Source organism: Salmo salar, chromosome 28 (assembly GCF_965601325.2).
Source record: "Salmo salar chromosome 28, fSalSal1, whole genome shotgun sequence".
Taxonomy (NCBI): Eukaryota; Metazoa; Chordata; class Actinopteri; order Salmoniformes; family Salmonidae; genus Salmo; species Salmo salar.
This window is the reverse complement of record NC_138318.1, coordinates 18042738-18065407: the sequence shown is the minus strand read 5'-3', so window position 1 is coordinate 18065407 and position 22670 is coordinate 18042738. Positions and strand designations below refer to the sequence as shown.

The 22670-nt window shown below is 44.6% G+C and overlaps 1 protein-coding gene across 6 annotated transcripts in view; it reads left to right on the top strand.

Annotated features, from left to right (window-relative positions):
- The window catches only part of trrap (transformation/transcription domain-associated protein), an 89755-nt gene that overhangs the window by 28977 nt on the left and 38108 nt on the right, over positions 1-22670 (top strand). For 3 of the 6 annotated variants that reach the window (XM_082970501.1, XM_082970502.1, XM_082970500.1), the window contains 21 exons: positions 1373-1571; positions 3317-3445; positions 4103-4369; positions 4649-4855; positions 5605-5763; positions 5890-6057; positions 6218-6328; positions 7212-7358; positions 8302-8515; positions 8711-8839; positions 9536-9685; positions 13371-13433; positions 14545-14744; positions 15047-15168; positions 16222-16435; positions 16899-17078; positions 17474-17620; positions 17984-18103; positions 19199-19489; positions 21151-21288; positions 21698-21810. In XM_082970501.1, coding sequence (XP_082826627.1) covers positions 1373-1571; positions 3317-3445; positions 4103-4369; positions 4649-4855; positions 5605-5763; positions 5890-6057; positions 6218-6328; positions 7212-7358; positions 8302-8515; positions 8711-8839; positions 9536-9685; positions 13371-13433; positions 14545-14744; positions 15047-15168; positions 16222-16435; positions 16899-17078; positions 17474-17620; positions 17984-18103; positions 19199-19489; positions 21151-21288; positions 21698-21810 — 3468 coding nt within the window. The remainder of the gene's footprint in view (positions 1-1372; positions 1572-3316; positions 3446-4102; positions 4370-4648; positions 4856-5604; positions 5764-5889; positions 6058-6217; positions 6329-7211; positions 7359-8301; positions 8516-8710; positions 8840-9535; positions 9686-13370; positions 13434-14544; positions 14745-15046; positions 15169-16221; positions 16436-16898; positions 17079-17473; positions 17621-17983; positions 18104-19198; positions 19490-21150; positions 21289-21697; positions 21811-22670) is intronic. The other 3 variants (XM_082970503.1, XM_045710319.2, XM_045710318.2) reach the window with 1 other exon arrangement.

Genomic DNA, 22670 nt, shown 5'->3' with positions numbered 1-22670 from the left:
CACACACATGCCATGATAGTGCTGGCCTACTGCCTGCTCAGCTACTGCAAATATGTACCTCACACACATGCCATGATAGTGCTGGCTTAATGCCTGCTCAGCTACTGCAAGTATGTACCTCACACACATGCCATGATAGTGCTGGCTTAATGCCTGCTCAGCTACTGCAAGTATGTACCTCACACACATGCCATGATAGTGCTGGCCTACTGCCTGCTCAGCTACTGCAAGTATGTACCTCACACACATGCCATGATAGTGCTGGCTTAATGCCTGCTCAGCTACTGCAAGTATGTACCTCACACACATGCCATGATAGTGCTGGCCTACTGCCTGCTCAGCTACTGCAAATATGTACCTCACACACATGCCATGATAGTGCTGGCTTAATGCCTGCTCAGCTACTGCAAGTATGTACCTCACACACATGCCATGATAGTGCTGGCTTAATGCCTGCTCAGCTACTGCAAGTATGTACCTCACACACATGCCATGATAGTGCTGGCTTAATGCCTGCTCAGCTACTGCAAATATGTACCTCACACACATGCCATGATAGTGCTGGCTTAATGCCTGCTCAGCTACTGCAAGTATGTACCTCACACACATGCCATGATAGTGCTGGCCTACTGCCTGCTCAGCTACTGCAAATATGTACCTCACACACATGCCATGATAGTGCTGGCTTAATGTCTGCTCAGCTACTGCAAGTATGTACCTCACACACATGCCATGATAGTGCTGGCTTAATGCCTGCTCAGCTACTGCAAGTATGTACCTCACACACATGCCATGATAGTGCTGGCTTAATGCCTGCTCAGCTACTGCAAGTATGTACCTCACACACATGCCATGATAGTGCTGGCTTAATGCCTGCTCAGCTACTGCAAATATGTACCTCACACACATGCCATGATAGTGCTGGCCTACTGCCTGCTCAGCTACTGCAAATATGTACCTCACACACATGCCATGATAGTGCTGGCTTAATGCCTGCTCAGCTACTGCAAGTATGTACCTCACACACATGCCATGATAGTGCTGGCTTAATGCCTGCTCAGCTACTGCAAATATGTACCTCACACACATGCCATGATAGTGCTGGCTTAATGCCTGCTCAGCTACTGCAAATATGTACCTCACACACATGCCATGATAGTGCTGGCTTAATGCCTGCTCAGCTACTGCAAATATGCATCAGTTGCACTACCACTGTTGTCAATATTTTTTAACTCAAGAGGCTTGAGAGAAATGCATCCTTGACTGTGCAACCTTGAACTTTCATGTAAATCTTCAGACATTGATGTATGACTTATACAAAAGTCAAAGGATTTGTACTTGTACTCACCCTCTCTCCTTGCACCCCCTCCAGACGAAACTTCAATGAGATCGAGCTGCTGTTCCAGCTGCTGAGGGCGTTTACGGGTCGTTTCCTGTGCAACATGACCTTCCTAAAGGACTACATGGAGGAGGAGATCCCTAAGAACTACAGCATCGCTCACAAACGAGCCCTCTTCTTCCGCTTCGTAGAGTTCAATGACCCACACTTTAACGACGAGCTCAAAGCCAAGGTAACCAACCCATTCTCGCTCTCGTACTCTTTCACACACACACAGAGATGTATATGGGAACACAGCATCCCCTCAAATACATTCACTCACACCAACAAATATATGGTGAAAGACCATTATATTAAAAGCAAAAAATGTGTAATTAAATGGCAATATTCTTCACAAACTCGTGAGTGTTCCCTGCTGAACTGCAGAGTTTTAATTTCAGCGGTGCAGCGCCAGTACTACCCCTGATGAATTATGCTGCTCATATAGTCATCCTCTTAATTGTTCTCTAGCGAAGAGCAGATGCTGTCCGTGTGTGTGTGCTAGTGCTTGAGTGTGTGTTCTTGTGCCTGCGTGTGTTTAGAGCTGGGACGATAAACTGAAAATGATCAACACTGACACACCGATGACTTATCGCAGGCATTTTTCTGATATCGTTCATTACAATAAGTAGCCGATACTAGAGAAATGTGAAGTTTGCCTTGAACAAGGTTAGCTAATATGGGTGATTGTTAATGGTACGACTGGTGGCTACAACCATCACATTACTAGAAGTAGTTGAAAGTTTAACTAAAAAGCTGAAGTGCACATTAATATTATAAACTTATCGTTCTATTTTTCGTTCTCGCATCAATTCAGGCAATTTATCCAATATGGGTGTTTGTCCATATCGCCCATATCTCTACTGTGAATCATTGTCTTAAGCATTTTCCTGAAAACAAGGCTCTATAGGGAGAAAGGGTGTGCTGTGCAATAGCACTAGACAGATGGGGTGTGGATATTTCACCTTAACTGAAACAGCAGCCAGGACCTCCACACTCACAGGGTGCGTCTCAACTGGCACCCTATTCCCTTTATAGCACACTACTTTTATGGGCCCTGGTCAAAAGTAGTGCACTATATAGGGAATAGGGTGCTATTTGTGATGCTGAAATAGAGGCATATTCTCATATGGTGAAATATTAGGCCCACTGTTGCTAACAAAGGGCTGTTCTTCTAGTAGCCCTCCTCCCCTAGCCTAACATCTGGACCATTTAACATAATGCATATCTCTCACACTCTCTCTCTGGTTCAGCCACAGGCACTGCCTCTGCTTTCATAGATAATGCTAATGTCTCCGCTAGAGAGAGAGACGCACACTGTAGAAGGACACTAATCATCTAATGGCAATAAAGTAATGTTGGGCGACGTCTGTATGATTGATATCACAGACACTCTAAATGAATGGGAACATATGAGACCAAATAAGAGAGCGTGGTGCTATGCATTTCCTCTCCCTCTATTATCTGTTCCTGTGTGTGTTAATGGCAGCGTCGGAGCATATGCTGCCACATGATGCCTCTATTAAAAGATGTCCTGCCTAGAGGATGATGTATAGGGTGGAGACTAGTTCATTAGGAGATGGTATCTATAAATGCTCCGTTATTCTGCTGCTGACTGCTTAATCATTCCTTTGTCTTTAATGTCTACCATTGATATATGCTCTTATTATTGTGAGGAGTTTAAATTATTAAGTTGTACTTTTTATTGATTTATTTTTGATTGAAAGATTTGACTAAGTCGCTCTGGATCAGATTGTCTGCTAAATGACCATTGTAAATGTGTATTTTTATGTTTTTTAAACAACGTGGGATTTTATTTAACTGACATTTCCTGCTCTTATCTCCTCTATAGACCTTTAAAAAAAGACCACACCCATTAGTGAAGTTAGAGAAGTTCCCTTCTTTTAAGTGTGGCTCTGTTATTACAACCTGTCCCAGGTGTTGCAGCACATCCTGAACCCAGCGTTCCTGTACAGCTTTGAGAAGGGGGAGGGGGAGCAGCTTCTGGGACCGCCCAACCCTGAGGGAGACAACTCCGAGAGCATCACCAGCGTCTTCATCACCAAGGTATAAAAACCAACCGCCGCCTCGCCCTCAAGACTCTTCATGGATGGCCCATCCTTTCTCTACACCCCGTCCTTCTCTCCTCTTTTCATCCCTTTCTCCTTCATCATTTGTTACATCCATCACTACCTCTTTTTTTTCCTCTTATTCTGATCGTCTTCTCCCTTTCTCCTCTCATCCCTCTCTTCCCTTGCCCATCTTGCCCCCTCTTCCTGATCTCATCCTATTGCCCTCTCTCCTCTCATCACTCTGTCCATCCATCAGAGCAGTGTGTAATGTCCTGGCCTGCCTGGCAGTACTGTCACCGTGGCAACAGTAAAGGTCACTGTTTTGTTTGTCTTGAACACGATCTAATCATAGTCTCTGACTCACTGTCTGACCAACACCAGACCTAGTATGGATCTGATCGTCTGGTTGGGTTTTAAACTCATTTCCTCTCTCCTCCTCTCTACATGACAAATTATGCATTTTAAGTCTTTGTGGAAAATGCCACTTCCAAAAACAACTTGTCGCTCCCCCCCAAAATCTGATTATATTGTATTTATTAAATTATATCAGTTGCTTTGTTTAAAAATACCTATAGAATGTACATCTTCTCTCTGGAAAGAAATGTCTTGAAGGATAGAAATATGTAATACATCCATCTTCTCTCCCTTATAGGTCCTGGATCCAGAAAAGCAGGCAGACCTCCTAGATTCCCTCCGTATCTACCTGCTCCAGTTCTCTACTCTCCTGGTGGAGCACGCCCCCCACCACATCCACGACAACAACAAGTCCCGGAACAGCAAGCTGCGGCGCCTCATGACCTTCGCCTGGCCATGCCTGCTGCCCAAGGCCTGTGTTGACCCTGCCTGCAAGTACAGCGGCCACCTGCTCCTGGCACACATCATCGCCAAGTTCGCCATCCACAAGAAGATCGTACTGCAGGTTACTTTACTTTTTAAAAATATAGTTGGAATTTTCTGTGAAATAGCTTATAATGAATATATTGTGGCAGGTTGTTGCCATCGATTATCAGCTGATTATCAGTCTTGTCCACATTGATGTGGAGGGCACTTGACCGGCACCATTCTTGGAGGTTGCTGGCCTGTTTTTAGGCTACATAATCCAATTTACAAAGGATATCCGCTCACTGATTTATGCCCCCAAAAGTAACGTTTTACATTTGACATGGGTCATATTTCTTCCACCTGTGCATGTATCTAGGTGTTCCACAGCCTGCTGAAGGCCCACACTATGGAGGCCAGGGCTATAGTCCGCCAGGCTATGGCCATCTTGACCCCGGCCGTGCCAGCCCGCATGGAGGACGGACACCAGATGCTGACCCACTGGACACGCAAGATCATCGTGGAGGAGGGACACACCGTCCCTCAACTGGTCCATATACTGCACCTTATCGTCCAGCACTTCAGAGTGCGTAACAAACACTCACACACACACATCCTAGCACGCAGGGTGGATTTTTCTGTATAATTCTACTTTATAGAATCTACTAATTCTATGGGTTTCCCCCCCTTGTGCTTCCTACACCCTTTGTCATTATGATCCCAGCCAGCTGTTCAGAACTGTAGACTGACGCCTGGTCAAGTTCATTCTAGATTGAACTGTGGCACTTTGACACACTGCTCTCTGACCGAGACCACTCATATCATCATTACCCTGGAGAGATGAGTCTGTCATGATGGACGTGTGTGTGTGTGTCTCCATCTGATGATCTCTGACAGTGTAGATTGCACTCGGACAGGAAGCTCATCTCACTCTCTGTGCAGTGTGTATGCATGTAGACAGGGCTTAGCTGTGCTTTCTGTCTGGGGTTGAGAAGTCACTGTCACCCATCGGAGATAATCACTCCATCTGAACAGCTCTAATCATCTCTGACAATGCTGACAGCACTCCGATAGGAGTGTCATAGAAGCACCCTCTTCAGAGCGTTTGTGTCTGTGCGTCTCTGCACTTGACCCTTTTGGGGTTTGAGTGTGTGTGCTCTGGCTAAGTATAGGCCTAATAAGTGTGTGGGCTTTGTCAGAGTTTAGATTGATGGTATCTAGAGTCTCGAGCATACCTGTGTGGCCTAGATGAACACACACAAGGTATTTCCCCTGTCCCACTGTTTTCTCCCATGTGGTGTCTAACCACGCATCCCTCCCCGTCCCCGTCCCCAGGTGTACTACCCGGTGCGTCACCACCTGGTGCAGCACATGATCAGTGCCATGCAGCGTCTGGGCTTCACCCCCAGTGTGACTATTGAACAGAGGAAGCTGGCAGTGGACCTGGCTGAGGTTGTCATCAAGTGGGAACTACAGAGGATCAAAGACGCACTGGTACGCGTGCAGACACATTTAATGACATGGATAATTATTTGAGGAAAGAACACGTTAATTGTTTCTCCTACTCTTCCTTTTACAACTGTAGAAAGTAGACTTTGATATTTGATTCCTTTTTCCTAGCCGGAGGCGGAGGGGGCCGACCCAGGTGGTAGTGGTGAGGGGACCAGTGCAGGCGGTACTGGGGGGGTGAAGAGAGGCCTCTCTATGGACTCTGCTGCCGGACAGGACGTCAAGAGGTTCCGTACCGCCACTGGAGCTGTCGCCGCGGTAACACCGCCCAGCACAAGTGTATGTATCAGCAGGGAACAGATTATTTTCTCCAGTCACATGATCAGGAAACCCTGATGGGTCTAGGGAACAGCTCCACCATGCCTTCTGATTGGCTAGGTGGAATATGCATGCGTGTTTGACCTCACCCTGTCCCGTGTGTGTGTGTGTGTATGTGTAGGTGTTTGGCCGCAGTACATCGATGCCGGTAACAGAGACTCTCCTCACCAAGCCAGTGGAGAAACAACACACAGACACCGTGGTCAACTTCCTCATCCGCATCGCCTGCCAGGTAACACTTTTGTCATGATCACCTTGCTTACACAGTGCCCTAGGTACCCCCCTCCCCGGTAGCAGCAGCAGATGTTCACCCCTGGACTTGCAGAGGGACATGTCCTTGGTTCTGGATCTGTGGGCTTTACCTGAAATAGAACCAGGAAAGAATGTCACCACCTCCTCTGGGCACCATTGTACATAATTGCCGTGTGTAGCCGTCTCTGAATGTGCTTCATTTTACTTATATTACAATTGTCTGACACTGAAACAGCTGCTGCTTTTTCTCCATTTTGTTTCACAAGACCCGAGGACCCTTAATTAACCTCTGTCTATTTTCAATGGAAGACGATAATGATTGTTACTTTCCCCAAGAAAAACAAGGTTACTCAAACAGAAGTGGAACTAACAAAGTCACTGATGAACGAACAAACAAACAAAGTGGGGTTTTAGGAGGGGTTCTGAAATACACTCATGGGAGAGTCCACTGAAAGTTGATTAGCAACAACAACCGGGACCTGAAAGACACCCACAATGAGTGTGCACTAAGAGGCAAACAAAGGAAAAACCTACACCAAACTTAAAGACAGGAAGCAAACCAAAAGGAGGAGCAAAATGATGTAGACAGGGAAGATCAGATGAAGGATTGTCTTTCTAGAAATCAAACGAGGGAGAGCCAACTAAAGGTGTTGACCCTCCACATCTCTCTAGACAACTGGAGCACTGGGCCAGCCGCTCTTAATTAGCACCTGGGCCAGCACAGGTCAAACACCTTCCCATTTAACAAGATGGCAACCAGCACAGGTGTAACGTATACTGACTAACGAGGTGACACCAATCCCTCTAACCTCTAAACATAAATGGAACAACCTGTAACATGATGTTTATGATGTGTCCTCCAGGTCAATGACAGTGCCAACGTGGCGGGGTCTCCAGGTGAGCTCCTGTCCCGTCGCTGTGTCAGCCTGATGAAGACTGCCCTCCGCCCTGACATGTGGCCCAGAGCTGAGCTCAAACTACAGTGGTTTGACAAACTCCTCATGACTGTGGTAAGGCTTCACAGAAATCTCCACTTCTAGCTTTCTAGTTGTTGATTTTGGTTTCACATTTGAGGTTTTACTTCTCTTCCGGTCAAAATTGCTTTATCATGCCTCCCAGAAATGATTTGTAATACTCACATCATACTTGCATCAGCTCAAATCCACCATGTGGAGCTGTGTTTTCAATGAGTGAGTAACCGAAGTGTGTTCTTGCCAAGTTTCCTCCTGGGATTTGGCCTTAAGGCCGTTGTTTTCCTCAGCTCCTAAGTTTGTCTTCCTATTTTAATTCCTTTGTCCCTTATCACTTCCCTGTCATTATTTAGTCATTATTTGAAGCAGCAGCCTCACTCAGTGTAGGAGAGATAACTAAAGTAAATCCACCCGGACTGACTTGACTGTGTCCCGTCCTCCACTCCTCCTCCCTATTCATAAGCTTCCTAAGACAAGGTTATCTGAGGGCAACCCCAAATGTCTGACAATGATTGTTTTTCTCTCTGTGGGTCACTGCAACCCCCCTCAAACTGAGCCCCAACCTTACCTGGGGGGTGGGACTGAACAGTACATGTCCAGCAGTCTTATCCAGACCAATGAACAATGCTGTAAATCAGATTGCCTTTTCTCATCTCATTGTACTGCCATGTCAGTCATTAAAGGGACCGCGGGAGAGGGCATCACACACACACACCTCTATCTGAAACACACCAGAGACTAGGCCTTATTCTGTTCCTGCAGCGCTGAATCAATACCGTTTAACTTAAACCAGAGCCTTATCAACCGAGTCACCTTGTTCATTATTACACATTAGACCAAATGGTCTGCTCCAAATCATCTTTCTATCTCTCCTCCCTCTCTACTAGATAGAGTGAAATTGACAGCACTCCAAAAGGATTGACGTATTACCCTGCACTCACATTCTATTTCTCTCCACCTCTCCCTCTCTTCCCTCCTCCAGGAGCAGCCAGCCCAGGCTAACTTCTCTAACATCTGTACTGGCCTGGAGATCCTGTGCTTCCTGCTGACGGTACTCCAGTCCCCAGCCATCCTAACCCACTTCAAGCCCCTCCAGAGGGGCATTGCTGCCTGCATGACCTGCGGCAACACCAAAGTCCTGCGGGCCGTCCACTCTCTGCTATCCAGACTGATGAGCGTATTCCCCACCGAGCCCAGTGAGTCCCAGCTGTGTTAGTAGATCCCAGACTGGTGTCTGCTGTGACATACCTTTAGGACTTTTCCTGTGACCCCGTTGACCCAAAAAGAATCAGCTGCAGACACGCCTATTTGGGAAGCTGCTTTTTGAGTCGATAAGCCAAACTTCATTCTACTATAATCAAATATGTTGCCTTTTTCTGTTCCTCTCCCAGGCACGTCAACTGTGGCGTCTAAGTATGAAGAGTTGGAGTGTCTGTATGCAGCGGTGGGGAAAGTAATCTACGAGGGCCTCACCAACTATGAGAAGGCCACCAGCAGTGCTAACCCAACACAGCTGTTTGGTAAGACACCTACCAGAACCAAGACACTTTTACTTTCTCTGTCGGTCTCCTATTCTCCCTTGCACTCATTCACTCAATCATTCATGCTCTCGCTCTCTCAGGCGCGCCTGCACACACCATCTCTCTATCCAGTAATTAGAGGAGCAGGTGTGTCGTTTAAATCTAAAGCAGTGGTCTATGCTGGGTGGGTTAACAGCTTGTTTGGTTAAATGAACGGTGCAGCACAGGTCAGTCAGTCTGTGGAGGTAAAGCCAGATTTTTCTCTTTCACTACTTCTAATATCACGTTTAAACCAGATGTCAGAAGTTTTTCTGAAAAGCTTATTTTTCATGCATGAGAATAAAGTCTCAATTTACATGGAGGTGGCATTATTTATTTAAGTGGCACAAAGTGAGATGGCTATTGGAGAACACTCTAAAGGTAACGCTATTTGATACCGTTTCCCGAAATGGCAAAAGTGGTCAATAACTGCTTTCATACCCTGTCCTCTCCTTGAGGGGTTGTGTTACACACACACACACACACACACACACTGCTGGTATGATGCATGTCTCGCCGACGGTGACATTGTAACATTCGTCTCCCCTCTACAGGAGACCGATGCTTTTTCTGTAATTTGGTTCGATTTCCTCCAAAAACGTCTTTAGTGTGGGAGACAGTGGCATTGTCTCAGATGTATTTTTCTCTCTCTCCCAGGTACGTTGATGATTCTGAAGTCGGCTTGTAGTTACAACTCCAGCTACATTGACAGGCTCATCTCTGTGTTTATGCGCTCGCTGCAAAAGATGGTCCGAGAACACCTCAGTCCCCAGCAGGCCACCCCCGGGCCCACCGAGGCCAGCACAGGTTGGGAATACACACAGACTCACACGCGTTCAGAGACACTAACACACAGGGCTCCAGACTAACTTTCCCCCTGGTTTCACTGGAGCTACTTACTTTTTCAGTTGGTGGCACCAGCCCATCATTTGGTCGCACCGAAATTTTGCCGCAGTGTCACGCAATACATTTTTCCCCTGTAATCCTCTCATAAATTATTCACGGTGCTAAAAATGTTTTCGTCTAACATGTCCAACTTAAATCAGTGGTTGTCATGTATTTTTTGTTGACAGTTAGGCTATTGTTGCTATACACTGAGTGTACAAAACATTAGGAACACTTGCTCTTTCCATGACAGACTATCCAGGTGAAAGCTATGATCCCTTATTGGTGTCTCTTGTTAAATCCGCTTAAATCAGTGTAGATGAAGGGGAGGAGGATGGTTAAAGAAGGATTTTTAAGGCTTGAGACATGGATTGTGTATGTGTGCCATTCAGAGGGTGAATGGGCAAGACAAAAGATTTAAGTGCCTTAGAACGGAGTATGGTAGTAGGTGCCATGCGCACCGGTTTGAAAACCAAGCAGCGTTGCTGATTGACTTATCATGCTCAGCAGTTTCCTGTGTGTGTCACTAATGGTCCACCACCCAAAGGACATCCAGCCAACTTCACACAACTGTGGGAAGCATTGTAGTCCACATGAGCCAGCATCCCTGTGGAACGCTTTCGACATCTTGTAGAGTCCATTCCCCGATGAATTGAGGCTGTTCTGAGGGGAAAAAGGGGTGCAAATCAATATTAGGAAGGTGTTGCTAATGTTTTGTACACTGAGTTTGTTTTACCGTCAAAATAGAAGTGAATTATTTTTTTATTTTGTTCAATAGATTCATTTGCCTACATCTTTTTAGTCCACTAATATCACATGCAGTAGGCCAACTGGTGGCCTGCGGGTGATTTTAAATTATTATTTTTTACATTTAATTTATTTATATTTGGATTTATTAATACTAAACACCAGCAAATCCACTCCAAATTGTTTTAATTTTGGAACTGTGTTTTACAGGATTCCCACACATAGTAGAGACATGGTGCCTTCAGAAAGTATTCACACCCGTTGACTTTTTCCACATTTTGTTAAAATGAAGAAGAAAAAAATGTTAACATTTATTTGTCTTTTTTTTTTGTTGCCAGTGATCTCCACAAAGTACTCAAATGTAAAAGTTGAAGAAAAATTATAACATTTGTAAAGAAAAACATGGCTAAAAAACACGAATATATCCTTGATTAAATATGTATTCAACCCCCTGAGTCTATAAATGTTAGAATCATCTTTGGTACCGATTACAGTTGAGTCTTTCTGGGTAAGTCTCGTAGAGCTTTGCACACCTGAATTGTACAATATTTGCACATTATTATTTTTTAAATTCTTCAAGCTCTGTCAAGTTGGTTGATCATTGCTAGACAGCCATTTTCAAGTCTTGTCATAGATTTTCAACTTGATTTAAGTCAAAACTGTAACTAGCCCACTCAGGAACATTCAATATCGTCTTGGTAAGCAACTCCAGTGTATGTTTGGCATTGTGTTTTAGGTTATTGTCCTGCTGAAAGGTGATTTATCTCCCAGTGTCTGTTGGAAAGCATGATGCAGCCAACACCATGCTTGAAAATATGAAGTGGTACTCAGTGACGTGTTGTTGGATTTATCCCAAACATAACGCTTTGTATTCAGGACCTAAACTTAATTTCTTTGCCACTTTTTTTTGCAGTTTTACTTGAGTGCCTTATTGCAAACCGGATGCAAAATATTAGTGTTCTGTACAGGCTTCCTCCTTCACTCTCTCAATTAGGTTACTATTGTGGAGTAACTAAAATGTTGTTGATCCATCCTCCGTTTTCTCATTTCATAGCCATTAAACTCTGTAACTGTTTTAAAGTCATCATTGGCCTCATGGTGAAATCCCTGAGCAGTTTCCTTCCTCTCCGGCAACTGAGTTAAGGACACATGTGTCTTTGTAGTGACTGGGTGTATGAATACACCATCCAAAGTGTAATTAATAACATCACCATGCTCAAAGGGATATTCAATATCTGCTTTTTTATTTTTACCCTTTTACCAGTAGGTGCCCTTCTTTGCGAGACAGTGGTAAACCTCCCTGGTCTTTGGTTGAATCTGTGTTTGAATGTCACTGCTCAACCGAGGGACCTAACAGATAATTGAATGTGTGGGGTACAGAGATGAGGAAGTAATTCAAAAACATGTTAAATGCTATTGCATATAGTGAGTCCATGCAACTTATTATGTGACTTGTTAAGCACATTTTTTCTCCTGAACTTATTTAGGCTTGCCATGGCAAAGGGGTTGAATACTTATTGACTGAGGACCTTTCCGCTTTTCATTTTTAATTCATAAAAAAATGACCATAATTCCACTTTGACATTACGGGGTATTGTGTGTAGGCCCGTGATAATCTCAATTTAATCCATTTTAAATTCACTCTAACTAGGAGTTGGAACCAAAATTATATTATTTTTCCCCCGTTCCGACCAGCAAAACAAACTTAGGAACCGGTAAAATGTTTTATAAAAAAATGTTTTGTTCCTTTTTAAACCTCTTACATTACTTCACCAATGGATAGAGCAGCTTGCTAAGGAGTGGGCAAGCTATGTACATGCATTGGATGGACAAGTCTAGTGTAGGGTTGGACATACGACTGAAATTTTGCGGGTGAGGTGAACGCTGGGCATCTTGCTTGGGCCTAACTCATGCATTATCTGAGTTAGGCCCATAGAGTTATACCTACAGAGGAGTTGCTTTTATGGAGGAACTTTTAATGTTTTTAAACTTCAAAGAGTTTGCTTAGAGTTTGACCAGAGCTAGCCCTTGACCACGACTCTGTTACATTACACATAATGCTGCCTAAGTTTAGGAGCTAGATTTGAAATATGAACTTGTCTTGAGTTTTTGTACTTGGGGGGGGAGTCATGAACACAAAATAATGTTAACTGGTTCCCATGCTTTTAAAATAACTTGTTTTTGGTTCCAACCCCTGCCTGTAACACTACAACATGTGGAAAAAGTCAAGGGGTGTGAATACTTTCTGAAGGCACTTTATATGTGATCTATACAAATGTAAGCAGGTTAGAAATGATGTTTTAGCCAAATATATATGTTTTGACTTCTTGCGGTCAACTTTCACTCTACAAAGTATCTGTAAATATATTCCGGTCCTCAGACCATCCTCTCAGAAAAAGTCGTCCCACGGCTGAATCTAGTTGTTGATCCCTGCTGTCGGCTAATTCATTTGGGACTAATTCACCTCTTAAGGAAGTGGAAATTAAAAAAAACATTTGCCAGATAAATATACATTTACTAAATAAATATACTATGGCTGCTAGTTAGCCATGTAATTGATTTAATATAACAGTAAATTAATTGTCCCAACAACAAAACGAAGCCACCCGAGTGACTTATATAGGCCTACCGGTATGCACTGACTCACAAAACACTGCGGTATGCACTCGCGCATGCGCTCTGTATCTTAAAGCTGTAAAGAAACTTTATTTTTAAAACGGTGCCAATCACTCAAATATTGAGAAATAAATGTTATACCTACAGCAAGCTGGGATCCTCTATCCAACAAACATTGTGCTTTCAAAACAATTTTACAGTTTGAAATGTTGCGCAATCAGAACACATTTTTCTCTCCCTCTAGAGCGCACAGGAGGGAGAGGGAGTGAGAGTGGCTCGCTCATCACAGCAGCCGCCAGCGAAACAGGTACAGGGGCAGATCAGACACGTTCATTGTAGGAATCAGGATAACTCTGTTTGACCAAATCATGGTTTTGAAAAATAGGGAGTTGAATGAGATGCGACCATTTCAACATTTAACTCGCACAGCCAAGTCAAAGGGACTTAAAATGCGACTAAATGGTTGCACTCTGGAGCCTTAACACACACACACCTTTTACCACATACTCAGGCCCACCAGTCCCAGGTCTCCCAATAGATGTGTTACCCAGCGCCAGCAGCCCAGGTGGGATGGCATCAGGTTACTTCTTACACGACCTGGTTCTCTGCTCCATTTCCTCCAGTCATCAGCCATTATTGTTCTCCCAGTTCTATAATACAGTCTTCCTTAGTTAGCCTTCATCAAACAGGGGTGACATTTCAGCTGGCTGACCTTGGCACCCCCTAGAAACAGTTGGATTTCCTTATGTGTGACACTGAGATGAGAGGGTGTAGCAGTCAAATCACAATGTGTGTGTGTTCCGGACACCTCCAGAAACCCCTCAGGACCCAGAGCTCAGATATCCCCCTATCTCGGGTCTGTTTGGCCCATACAGAAGCCCCTGTATCAGTGTGAATGGCTGGAAGGTCTGGCTCATCCACTGGGCTGATAGAGGTCTCACTGGGGATCTACCACGGCTCTGATTCCCCTCCTGGGTTGTAGATACAGTGAGATGCCTCTGGCTGAGACAAACAGTCTTTTTACCTTGCACAGTTTCTCCAAAGGTTAGATGGTCCTCCTGTTTAGTGTTTTCTGCAAGTTCAGTGTTCGAGTGGCCACTGGGTGCTGCTGCAGTGAAACTGCATTTACTGTTGGTCATAGCCAATGAGCCCAAGCCAAGCATCTCTATCCCTGCTCTTCCTAAGACCGGTAATGATAGTGAGATGCTATCAGGCTTTTTAAATGGATCTCTAATGACCTATATGTTCACTGTCAAAGAACCCAAACACACTCTTTTACACTTTGTAGTGAATTGACATTCTATGTCATGACCTCTAACCTCTCCCTACAGTGACTAGCGAACTAGTGATGCTGTCTCAGGACCTGGTGAAGACGCGTCTGTCCGTCATGACCTCTAACCTCTAACCTCTCCCCACAGTAACTAGCGAACTAGTGATGCTGTCTCTGGACCTGGTGAAGAGTCGTCTGTCCGTCATGTCCATTGAGATGAGGAAGAACTTCATCCAAGTCATCCTCACATCGCTCATCGAGAAGTCGCCTGACGCCAAGATCCTCCGCGCCATCGTCAAGATCGTGGAGGAGTGGGTTAAGAACAATTCCCCCATGGCAGCAAACCAGGTGAGAGGACCATTTTTCATCACATTTCCCTGTTGGCTGTTTAGCAAACACTGAAAACCCAGGACATGCATTGCTAATGATCTGTGTAAGAACAACTAGCCAGCAAAGCAATCTGGGAACCAGGAAACACAAATCTACACAGGTGTCTTTGCTCTGAGTCCAGCAGAGACAATGAGGGGGGAGCGAGGACCAAAGGTGCTACACACTCCCCCCTTCAGATGCACTAAAGATAAATGAACTGAATCAATCTGCTCTCTCCTCCATATCTCTCTCGCTCCCTCCATCCCTCTCTCCATCCACAGATGCCCAATCTTCGTGAGAAGTCCATTCTGCTGGTGAAGATGATGACCTATATTGAGAAGCGTTTCCCTGATGACCTTGAGTTAAACGCCCAATTTCTGGACCTCGTTAATTACGTTTACAGGTAATTACACCCATTAATCACCTGGATGAGTATGCACGGCAAACATACTCGCGGCGCTATGCTATTTCACCCATCAATTGGGGGGCATGGGCGTAGAGAGAAAGGCGGGAGGGAGTCTGCTGCAGAGAGAGGAGTATGCCAGGTCATCGCCACAAACCATTCATCCATTGAGCAGAAGGGAGTGGGGTGGAGAGAGCGCGGGAGTATGCCACCACACCACTCCATCTATAGAGAGAGAAAGGCAAAGACAGAGGTTGGGGATAGGGTAGACAGAATGATGGGGGTTGGGTTTGAGGGTCTTCCAGTGACAGGACACATGGTGTGAGGGAGAGATGGGAGGGTGGCAGAGGGGTGAGGCAGCCAAGCGAAAGATGACTGACTCCTCAGCCCACTGCTATTCATCCTGGCTGGCCCTCTAACCACAAATACCACTCATCCGTTCCTCTCCTCCAGTCCTCAAGACTGCCCCATCCCTTTTCCCATTCTGCCTGTCCACAGACGATCTGCTCTGTAAGTCACGTAACTTTGAACAAGCTGTAAAACTATGATTGACGCATCACCGTCCACATAGCATCTGCTCCACGACGACGTCTTTGAATAAGTAGATGGTTTAGTAGCTTCAGTATAATACACTCACTGCTGAGACATTACTCTTCCTCTTTTAAATACTCTAGAGACCCATTCACCAGGGCTGTGGAATGATCTAGAAATGATTGTATAGCTTATTACACAGCATTTAATGTGGGATGTTAACCGTTTTACTATTCCGCTAGGATTATCATTAAAGATAAGGTGCTCCGTTTTTTTAAACATTAAGTTTAAGTAACTGTCTGCATCCTACACTGTTTCACTTCAATGACCTTCATTGCTTCTTCACTCATTGCCATGATGCTTTTAGCTCCTTTTGTATCTTAATTGTTATGAAGGAGCTTGCTCTGAAATGCATTAGCGTGAACAACTGTATAAGATAAATAAATTGCAGTCGTAAACCATTTTCAATTAGATATAAAGAATGCTTACATAGATGCATTTCAACCCTCTTTGTCCAATCAGGGACGAGAGTCTCTCAGGAAGTGACATCACGTCGAAGTTGGAGCCGGCCTTTCTGTCGGGGCTGCGTTGCGCCCAGCCTCTGATCAGGGCTAAGTTCTTTGAGGTGTTTGACCTCTCCATGAAGAGACGTGTCTATGAGAGGCTACTCTACATCTGCTGCTCTCAGAACTGGGAGGCCATGAGCAGCCACTTCTGGATCAAACAATGCATAGAGGTAAGGACATGTACTGGGACGAGGGGTCCAGTCATGACTGTTTTGATGTCAGTTGAGACATTTGAGAGCTTGGGGACTATAAGGTTAACTGCACTTTTGTCAATGTAGTTAACAGCTTTGTTCTCTGTTTTCAGTGTACTCTAAATACTCCCAATTCATGTTAAGTTCAAAAGAACACAAGATAAAAATGTTAACCAATGAGGGTTCGGCTCTCCATGTTTCTGAATACTCCAGTTAGGACTAAGTCCTTTGAAGAGGTTGCTGATTTTGAGCTTTGAAATCTAACTATGTCCTGTTTTAGCACAAATAATTATTGTATACAGTGGTATGTGATGTAGCTTGTCCATAGTGTCTGTACAGACTGCCTTTTTTGTGAAGTGTCTCCATAATGCTTCAGACCCCCTAGAAAGTGTTAACCTGAATTTCTGTGGTCTTTTTTTCTGTGTCACTCTCTCTCTGTTAGCTGCTGCTGGCGGTGTGTGAGCGTAACAGCATCATCGGGACCAGCTGCCAGGGCTCCATGCTCCCATCCATCACCAACGTCATCAATCTGGCCGACAGCCACGACCGTGCCGCCTTCGCCATGGCAACCCACATCAAGCAAGAACCCAGAGAGAGGGAGAACAGCGAGACCAAGGAGGAGGTGAGGATGCTGCGCAACAGGAATCCGAGGGTCACACGGACACACACACTAAGAGACGTGTTGACACACACAGCCCCATTATCCCATCGTGTGTTTGTTATTGGGGAGGAATAACATCTAGTTCTCCCTCTTTGTTGACCTGTATTTCCTGCTGCAGCAAACTGTTTCCCCCACAGATTTGATGCAGTATTTATATAACAGTCAATATTTTCTGTTTACCTTTCCTCCCCCATCTCATTATGATCATCTCTCCAAGGGGAAAGACTAAGTGCTTTTGCATATATTACAACAAATGACTAAATGTATCCCCCATCTCTTCTGTTCTTCCTTTCCTCAATCATCTTCTACTCTCTCCCCCTGTCCTTTCCTCTCCCTCCCCCCTCTCTCTCCTCCAGGATGTGGAGATCGACATAGAGCTAGCCCCAGGGGACCAGACAGCCATCCCCAAGAACAAGGAGCAGGCAGAGAAAGACACAGGCAACCAGCTGCACATGCTCACCAACCGCCACGACAAGTTCCTCGATTCCCTTAGAGAGGTCAAGGTGAGTTATGACACAAACCCTTGCCCTGTTAGTTCAAATCAACCCTCCCCGCCCTCACTGTCAAGTTCAACGCTTTTAGCAAAAAAGACTTTGGCTTTGAGCACACATTCTACATTTGATAGATTATATGGATGAACCTTAAGGAACCAGATTTGGAATGTGCTAACTTGACCCCTGAACCTTTATCTTGTAGGTTGTTCCACAGGAAAGTAGCCACAAAATCCTGTGGAATTTCCTGCACAACCTTTAATGTGGGATTTTTGCTGAATGATTCTTGTAGGTCTGTTTTGTAAGAGCGAGATGTTAACCCCGTATTGTCATTTTGTCTGATGCCTACCTGTGTTGTCATTGTGTCTGTGTCAGACGGGGGCGCTGCTGAACGCCCTGGTCCAGCTGTGTCACATCTCCACCCCCTTGGCTGAGAAGACCTGGGTACAGCTGTTCCCTCGACTGTGGAAGATCCTCTCTGACCGTCAGCAACACGTAAGTACTGCCAGGTCAATGTGCATTAACATGTCCTGTACTTCCAGGTCATAAGGTTGGCACTAGATGGCCAGGCTACAATGGACGGTAAATTCAATGTGCTCACAACTGGATTGGGGCCTGTTCAAAAGGGGGCAACATTCTGCAACGTTTAGGTGGAAGAAATCATGTCCGCTCCATAGATGCACTATTGTAATAGTAATTATTTTCCAATGTCTATTCATGGTGTTTCTATCTGCAACGTTGATATGAGCTATTTATACCTTCTGTGCAAGTTTACAGGTCAAAACCCTGGTTGTCATGCCGTGATAGAGGTCAAAGGCTATGGCGTGACTCATTCTCTCATCATTATTTACCTGGACAGGGCCGTCAAGGGCCGACACGGGTCACAGGCTCTGGCCTGACCTGACTGGTCAGCACCACACTCGCACACAGACACTCTGAGACACACAGACACTGAGACGTGCACTCTCTCCAAGACAAACATACACCTCAGCTCTGTGACGTTGGTTAGCAGACAGTCAGCCTGACCTTGGCTCTGCCATTTCTTCCTTAAAACATGCAATTTCCTCTTAATGAGGAACCATTCATTTATGCAGAATATGTAAGAAGAAAAAACATACTGAGTTTAATGAACCAGATGCCTCCAGTATTAAGAGGCTCATTTAAGGGCTCCTGATTTGAAGTGATTTGAGCTATTAACTTTCTGAGACGCGTTGGAAATAGAACTAGACGTCTTAATGATGTTTGTCACTCACAGACGGACATGGATAAAGACTTAAATAGGTTGCATATTTACGCTGATAATTATCTGGTTCTAAATATCTTCATGTGGTTTCAGGGTACTGACTGCTGGAGGAAAAATCTATTCAAGGCATTCAAATAGTGATTCTTTTGGCTGAGGCTGTCTCTTAGATGATTATTCTGTGCTAGCTAGTATGGTGGCGTCCAATTTACTTCTAGCTTGTTTTCAGTTGTGCATAATATTGCATGCTTTTGGCCATAGAAACACATTCTGTCTGTCCTCTTTAACCTTGACTCCCCTTCCCCTCCTTTCCTCTCCCCAACCATCCTTCCACGTCACCTCCCTCCCAGGCCCTGTCAGGTGAGATGAGTCCTTTCCTGTGCAGTGGGAGCCACCAGGCTCAGAGGGACTGCCAGCCCAGTGCCCTCAACTGCTTCGTGGAGGCAATGTCCCAGTGTGTGCCCCCTATCCCCATCAGGCCCTGTGTGTTGAAGTATCTGGGGAAGACTCACAATCTGTGGCTGCGCTCCACTCTGATGCTGGAACAGCAGGCCTTTGAGAAGGGCCTCAGCCTGCACAGCAAGCCCAAACAGAGCACCAACGAGTTCTACGAACAGGAGAGCATCACTCCACCACAACAGGTACGGGTTTACAGACGTCATCTTGTTCACTTTCAGTTCTATTAGATGAGTACATGGTTAGCTTGGTAACTTTCCTTCAGACATTGCCTTTGTACTTACTGTACTGTCCATTCATTAAATGGGTATGGCTGCTTGACAGGCACTGCATCCTGACTAGGGATGTAACGATTCATTGATACGAATTGGAATCCAGTTCAAACGTTTAAGATGCAAGTGCATCGGTCCACAAAACTCCAAACCGATTCAAATGTAGCATGAACCAGTTCACTAACCTTTCACCATTGAAATGCTTGTAAGATGACTTGTGCAATAATCATAGGCTTTATTGGTTGCAAGACAACCCACCGGTGCCCACTGTCCAGTAAACTCTAGTTGTACATACTAGAAAGCACAGCTTTCTGTATATCGTTGAAGCTTATAGGGAAACTAACACGATCAGGACTACTTAAAATAATTTAAAAAAAATCCAAAATCAAGTCTCCATTTTATGGGTAGAATGTGTTGTTTTAATCAAATTGCTACAATTTAGGCGATTTAAAACTGAATTTCAACAGTATCCCCCTTTAACCATGTCAACGTTCCGAACTGAACTTTACCTGCGGTGATCTTTGTGGCATGACAATGCATGTGATTGACTGGAAATTATACCTACAGTAACATTATTTCTTTAGATTGATTTGAACCTGCAGTGACATTATGCTGGAAGTAACATTAGATTGATTTGAACCTGCAGTGACATTATGCTGGAAGTAACATTAGATTGATTTGAACCTGCAGTGACATTATGCTGGAAGTAACATTAGATTGATTTGAACCTGCAGTGACATTATGCTGGAAGTAACATTAGATTGATTTGAACCTGCAGTGACATTATGCTGGAAGTAACATTAGATTGATTTGAACCTGCAGTGACATTATGCTGGAAGTAACATTAGATTGATTTGAACCTGCAGTGACATTATGCTGGAAGTAACATTAGATTGATTTGAACCTGCAGTGACATTATGCTGGAAGTAACATTAGATTGATTTGAACCTGCAGTGACATTATGCTGGAAGTAACATTAGATTGATTTGAAATGTACACATTCTCTTCAAGAACATGCATTTACATTTTTGTAGCTTTATGTTATGAAAACCATGTCAGTTTAACTTGAAGATTAGGGTTAGACATGCCTCTTTCATTTTATATCATGATAGTAGAAACTGTCAACCATTCCCATACCCAACAGACACTTCCTCGTCTTTATACTTGTGCTCAACTTTAGATTCTATTTTTATTACCCTTTTCTATTGTTATTGTTGCATATCGAGAGGTGAACCTGCAAGTAAGCATTTCATTGTGCTATGTACAGTGTGTATCCTGTGCATATGATGAGTCCATTTGACTTGATACAGCTCTGACTGATCCTGCTCAGAGAGGCCCAGCTCCATGAGCAGCAAATTTCCATTTAGACTGGAAAATGAATGTCTTCATGCAGTAACTGTTAGTGCATTGAATCTAATTGTATCGCATTGATTTGTTCCTCTTATCAATCCGAATCGTTTCAAACTAAAAAGAATATAGTTCCTTTATCGGGGCCCATGTATCTAGATGTGTATGGAATAGTCTTTGAAAGGGAAGATGTACACCCCTGATCCCAACTCTGTGTGGTCCTTTAGGAGATCCTGGACTCCCTGGCAGAGCTGTACTCTCTACTGCAGGAGGAGGACATGTGGGCGGGGCTGTGGCAGAAACGCTGCAAGTTCCCAGAGACCTCCACGGCTATTGCCTACGAGCAGCACGGCTTCTTCGAACAGGTGAGGTCTTGTTGATTGATGCACTGGCAAATGTTATAATGTTGAAAACATTGTACAATTTCGACTACATAGCCTACAGCTGGGTAGGTAGCCTTGCACGAGCCTTGGCTTGCGCGAGCCGGAACAGCTCATGGGAGCAAAAGCCTATCTCCTGTTTCTGTAGCATGAGGCAGCTTGATTTACAACACCCCTTGGACAGGGCGCTAGTCTATCGCAAGGGCTTGCCCCCAATCTATCTCCTTAATGCCAAGCCGAAGGCAGAGATGCACCGTGTCCCATTTTTCCAGTATTTGGTATGACTCGGCCGGGGATCGAACTTCCAATCTCAGGGCGGACACTCAACCCACAAGGCCACTGAGTTGGTCACAGCTGGGTAGTGCTGACTATTTACTATTTTTACCTTCAACAGGCCCAGGAGAGCTATGAGAAGGCCATGGAAAAAGCCAGGAAGGAACACGAGAGGAGCAACGCCTCTCCTGCCATCTTACCGGAGTACCAACTCTGGGAGGACCACTGGATACGGTAAATAACTGATCTATTTACTGGTGTAGTTGTTACTCCATCGTAGGTGTAATAACTACATAATTACTGTCATAACTATGCAGTTACTATGTCATATCTGTATTTGCCATGTAGTTAATCGTGTATAAAGTAACTACATGTTCCTTCCATGACATTAGGAACACCTGCTCTTTCCATGACAGACTAACCAGGTGAAAGCTATGATCCCTTATTGTTGTCTCTTGTTAAATCCACTTCAATCGGTGTAGATGAAGTGGAGGCTTGTTAAGCCTTGAGACATGGATTGTGTATGTGTGCCATTCAGGGGGTGAATTGGCAAGACAAAAGGTTTAAGAGCCTTTGAACGGGCTATGGTAATGAGTATCAGGTGCACTGGTATGAATGTGTCAAGAACTGCAACGCTGCTGCATTTTTCACGCAAAACAGTTTCCCTTGTGTGTCAAGAATGGTCCACCACCCAAAGGACATCCAGCCAACTTGACACAACTGTGGGAAGCATTGGAGTCCACATGGGCCAGCATCCCTGTGGAACGCTTTCGACACCTTGTAGAGTCAATGCCCCGATGAATTGAGGCTGTTCTGAGGGCAAAAGGGGTTGTGCAACTCAATATTAGGAAGGTGTACCTTTTTATGTTTTGTACACTCAGTGTATATTATTCAAATCAAATGTTATTAGTCACGTGCCAAATACAACTGGTGTAGACCTTACAGTGAAATGCTTACTTATGAGCCCCTAACCAACAATGCTTTAAGAAGTAAAGAAAAATAACAAATTATTAAACAGCAGCTGTAAAATAACAAATGAGACTATATATAGGGGGTACCGGTGTGGGGGAACCGGTTAGTTGAGGTAATATGTA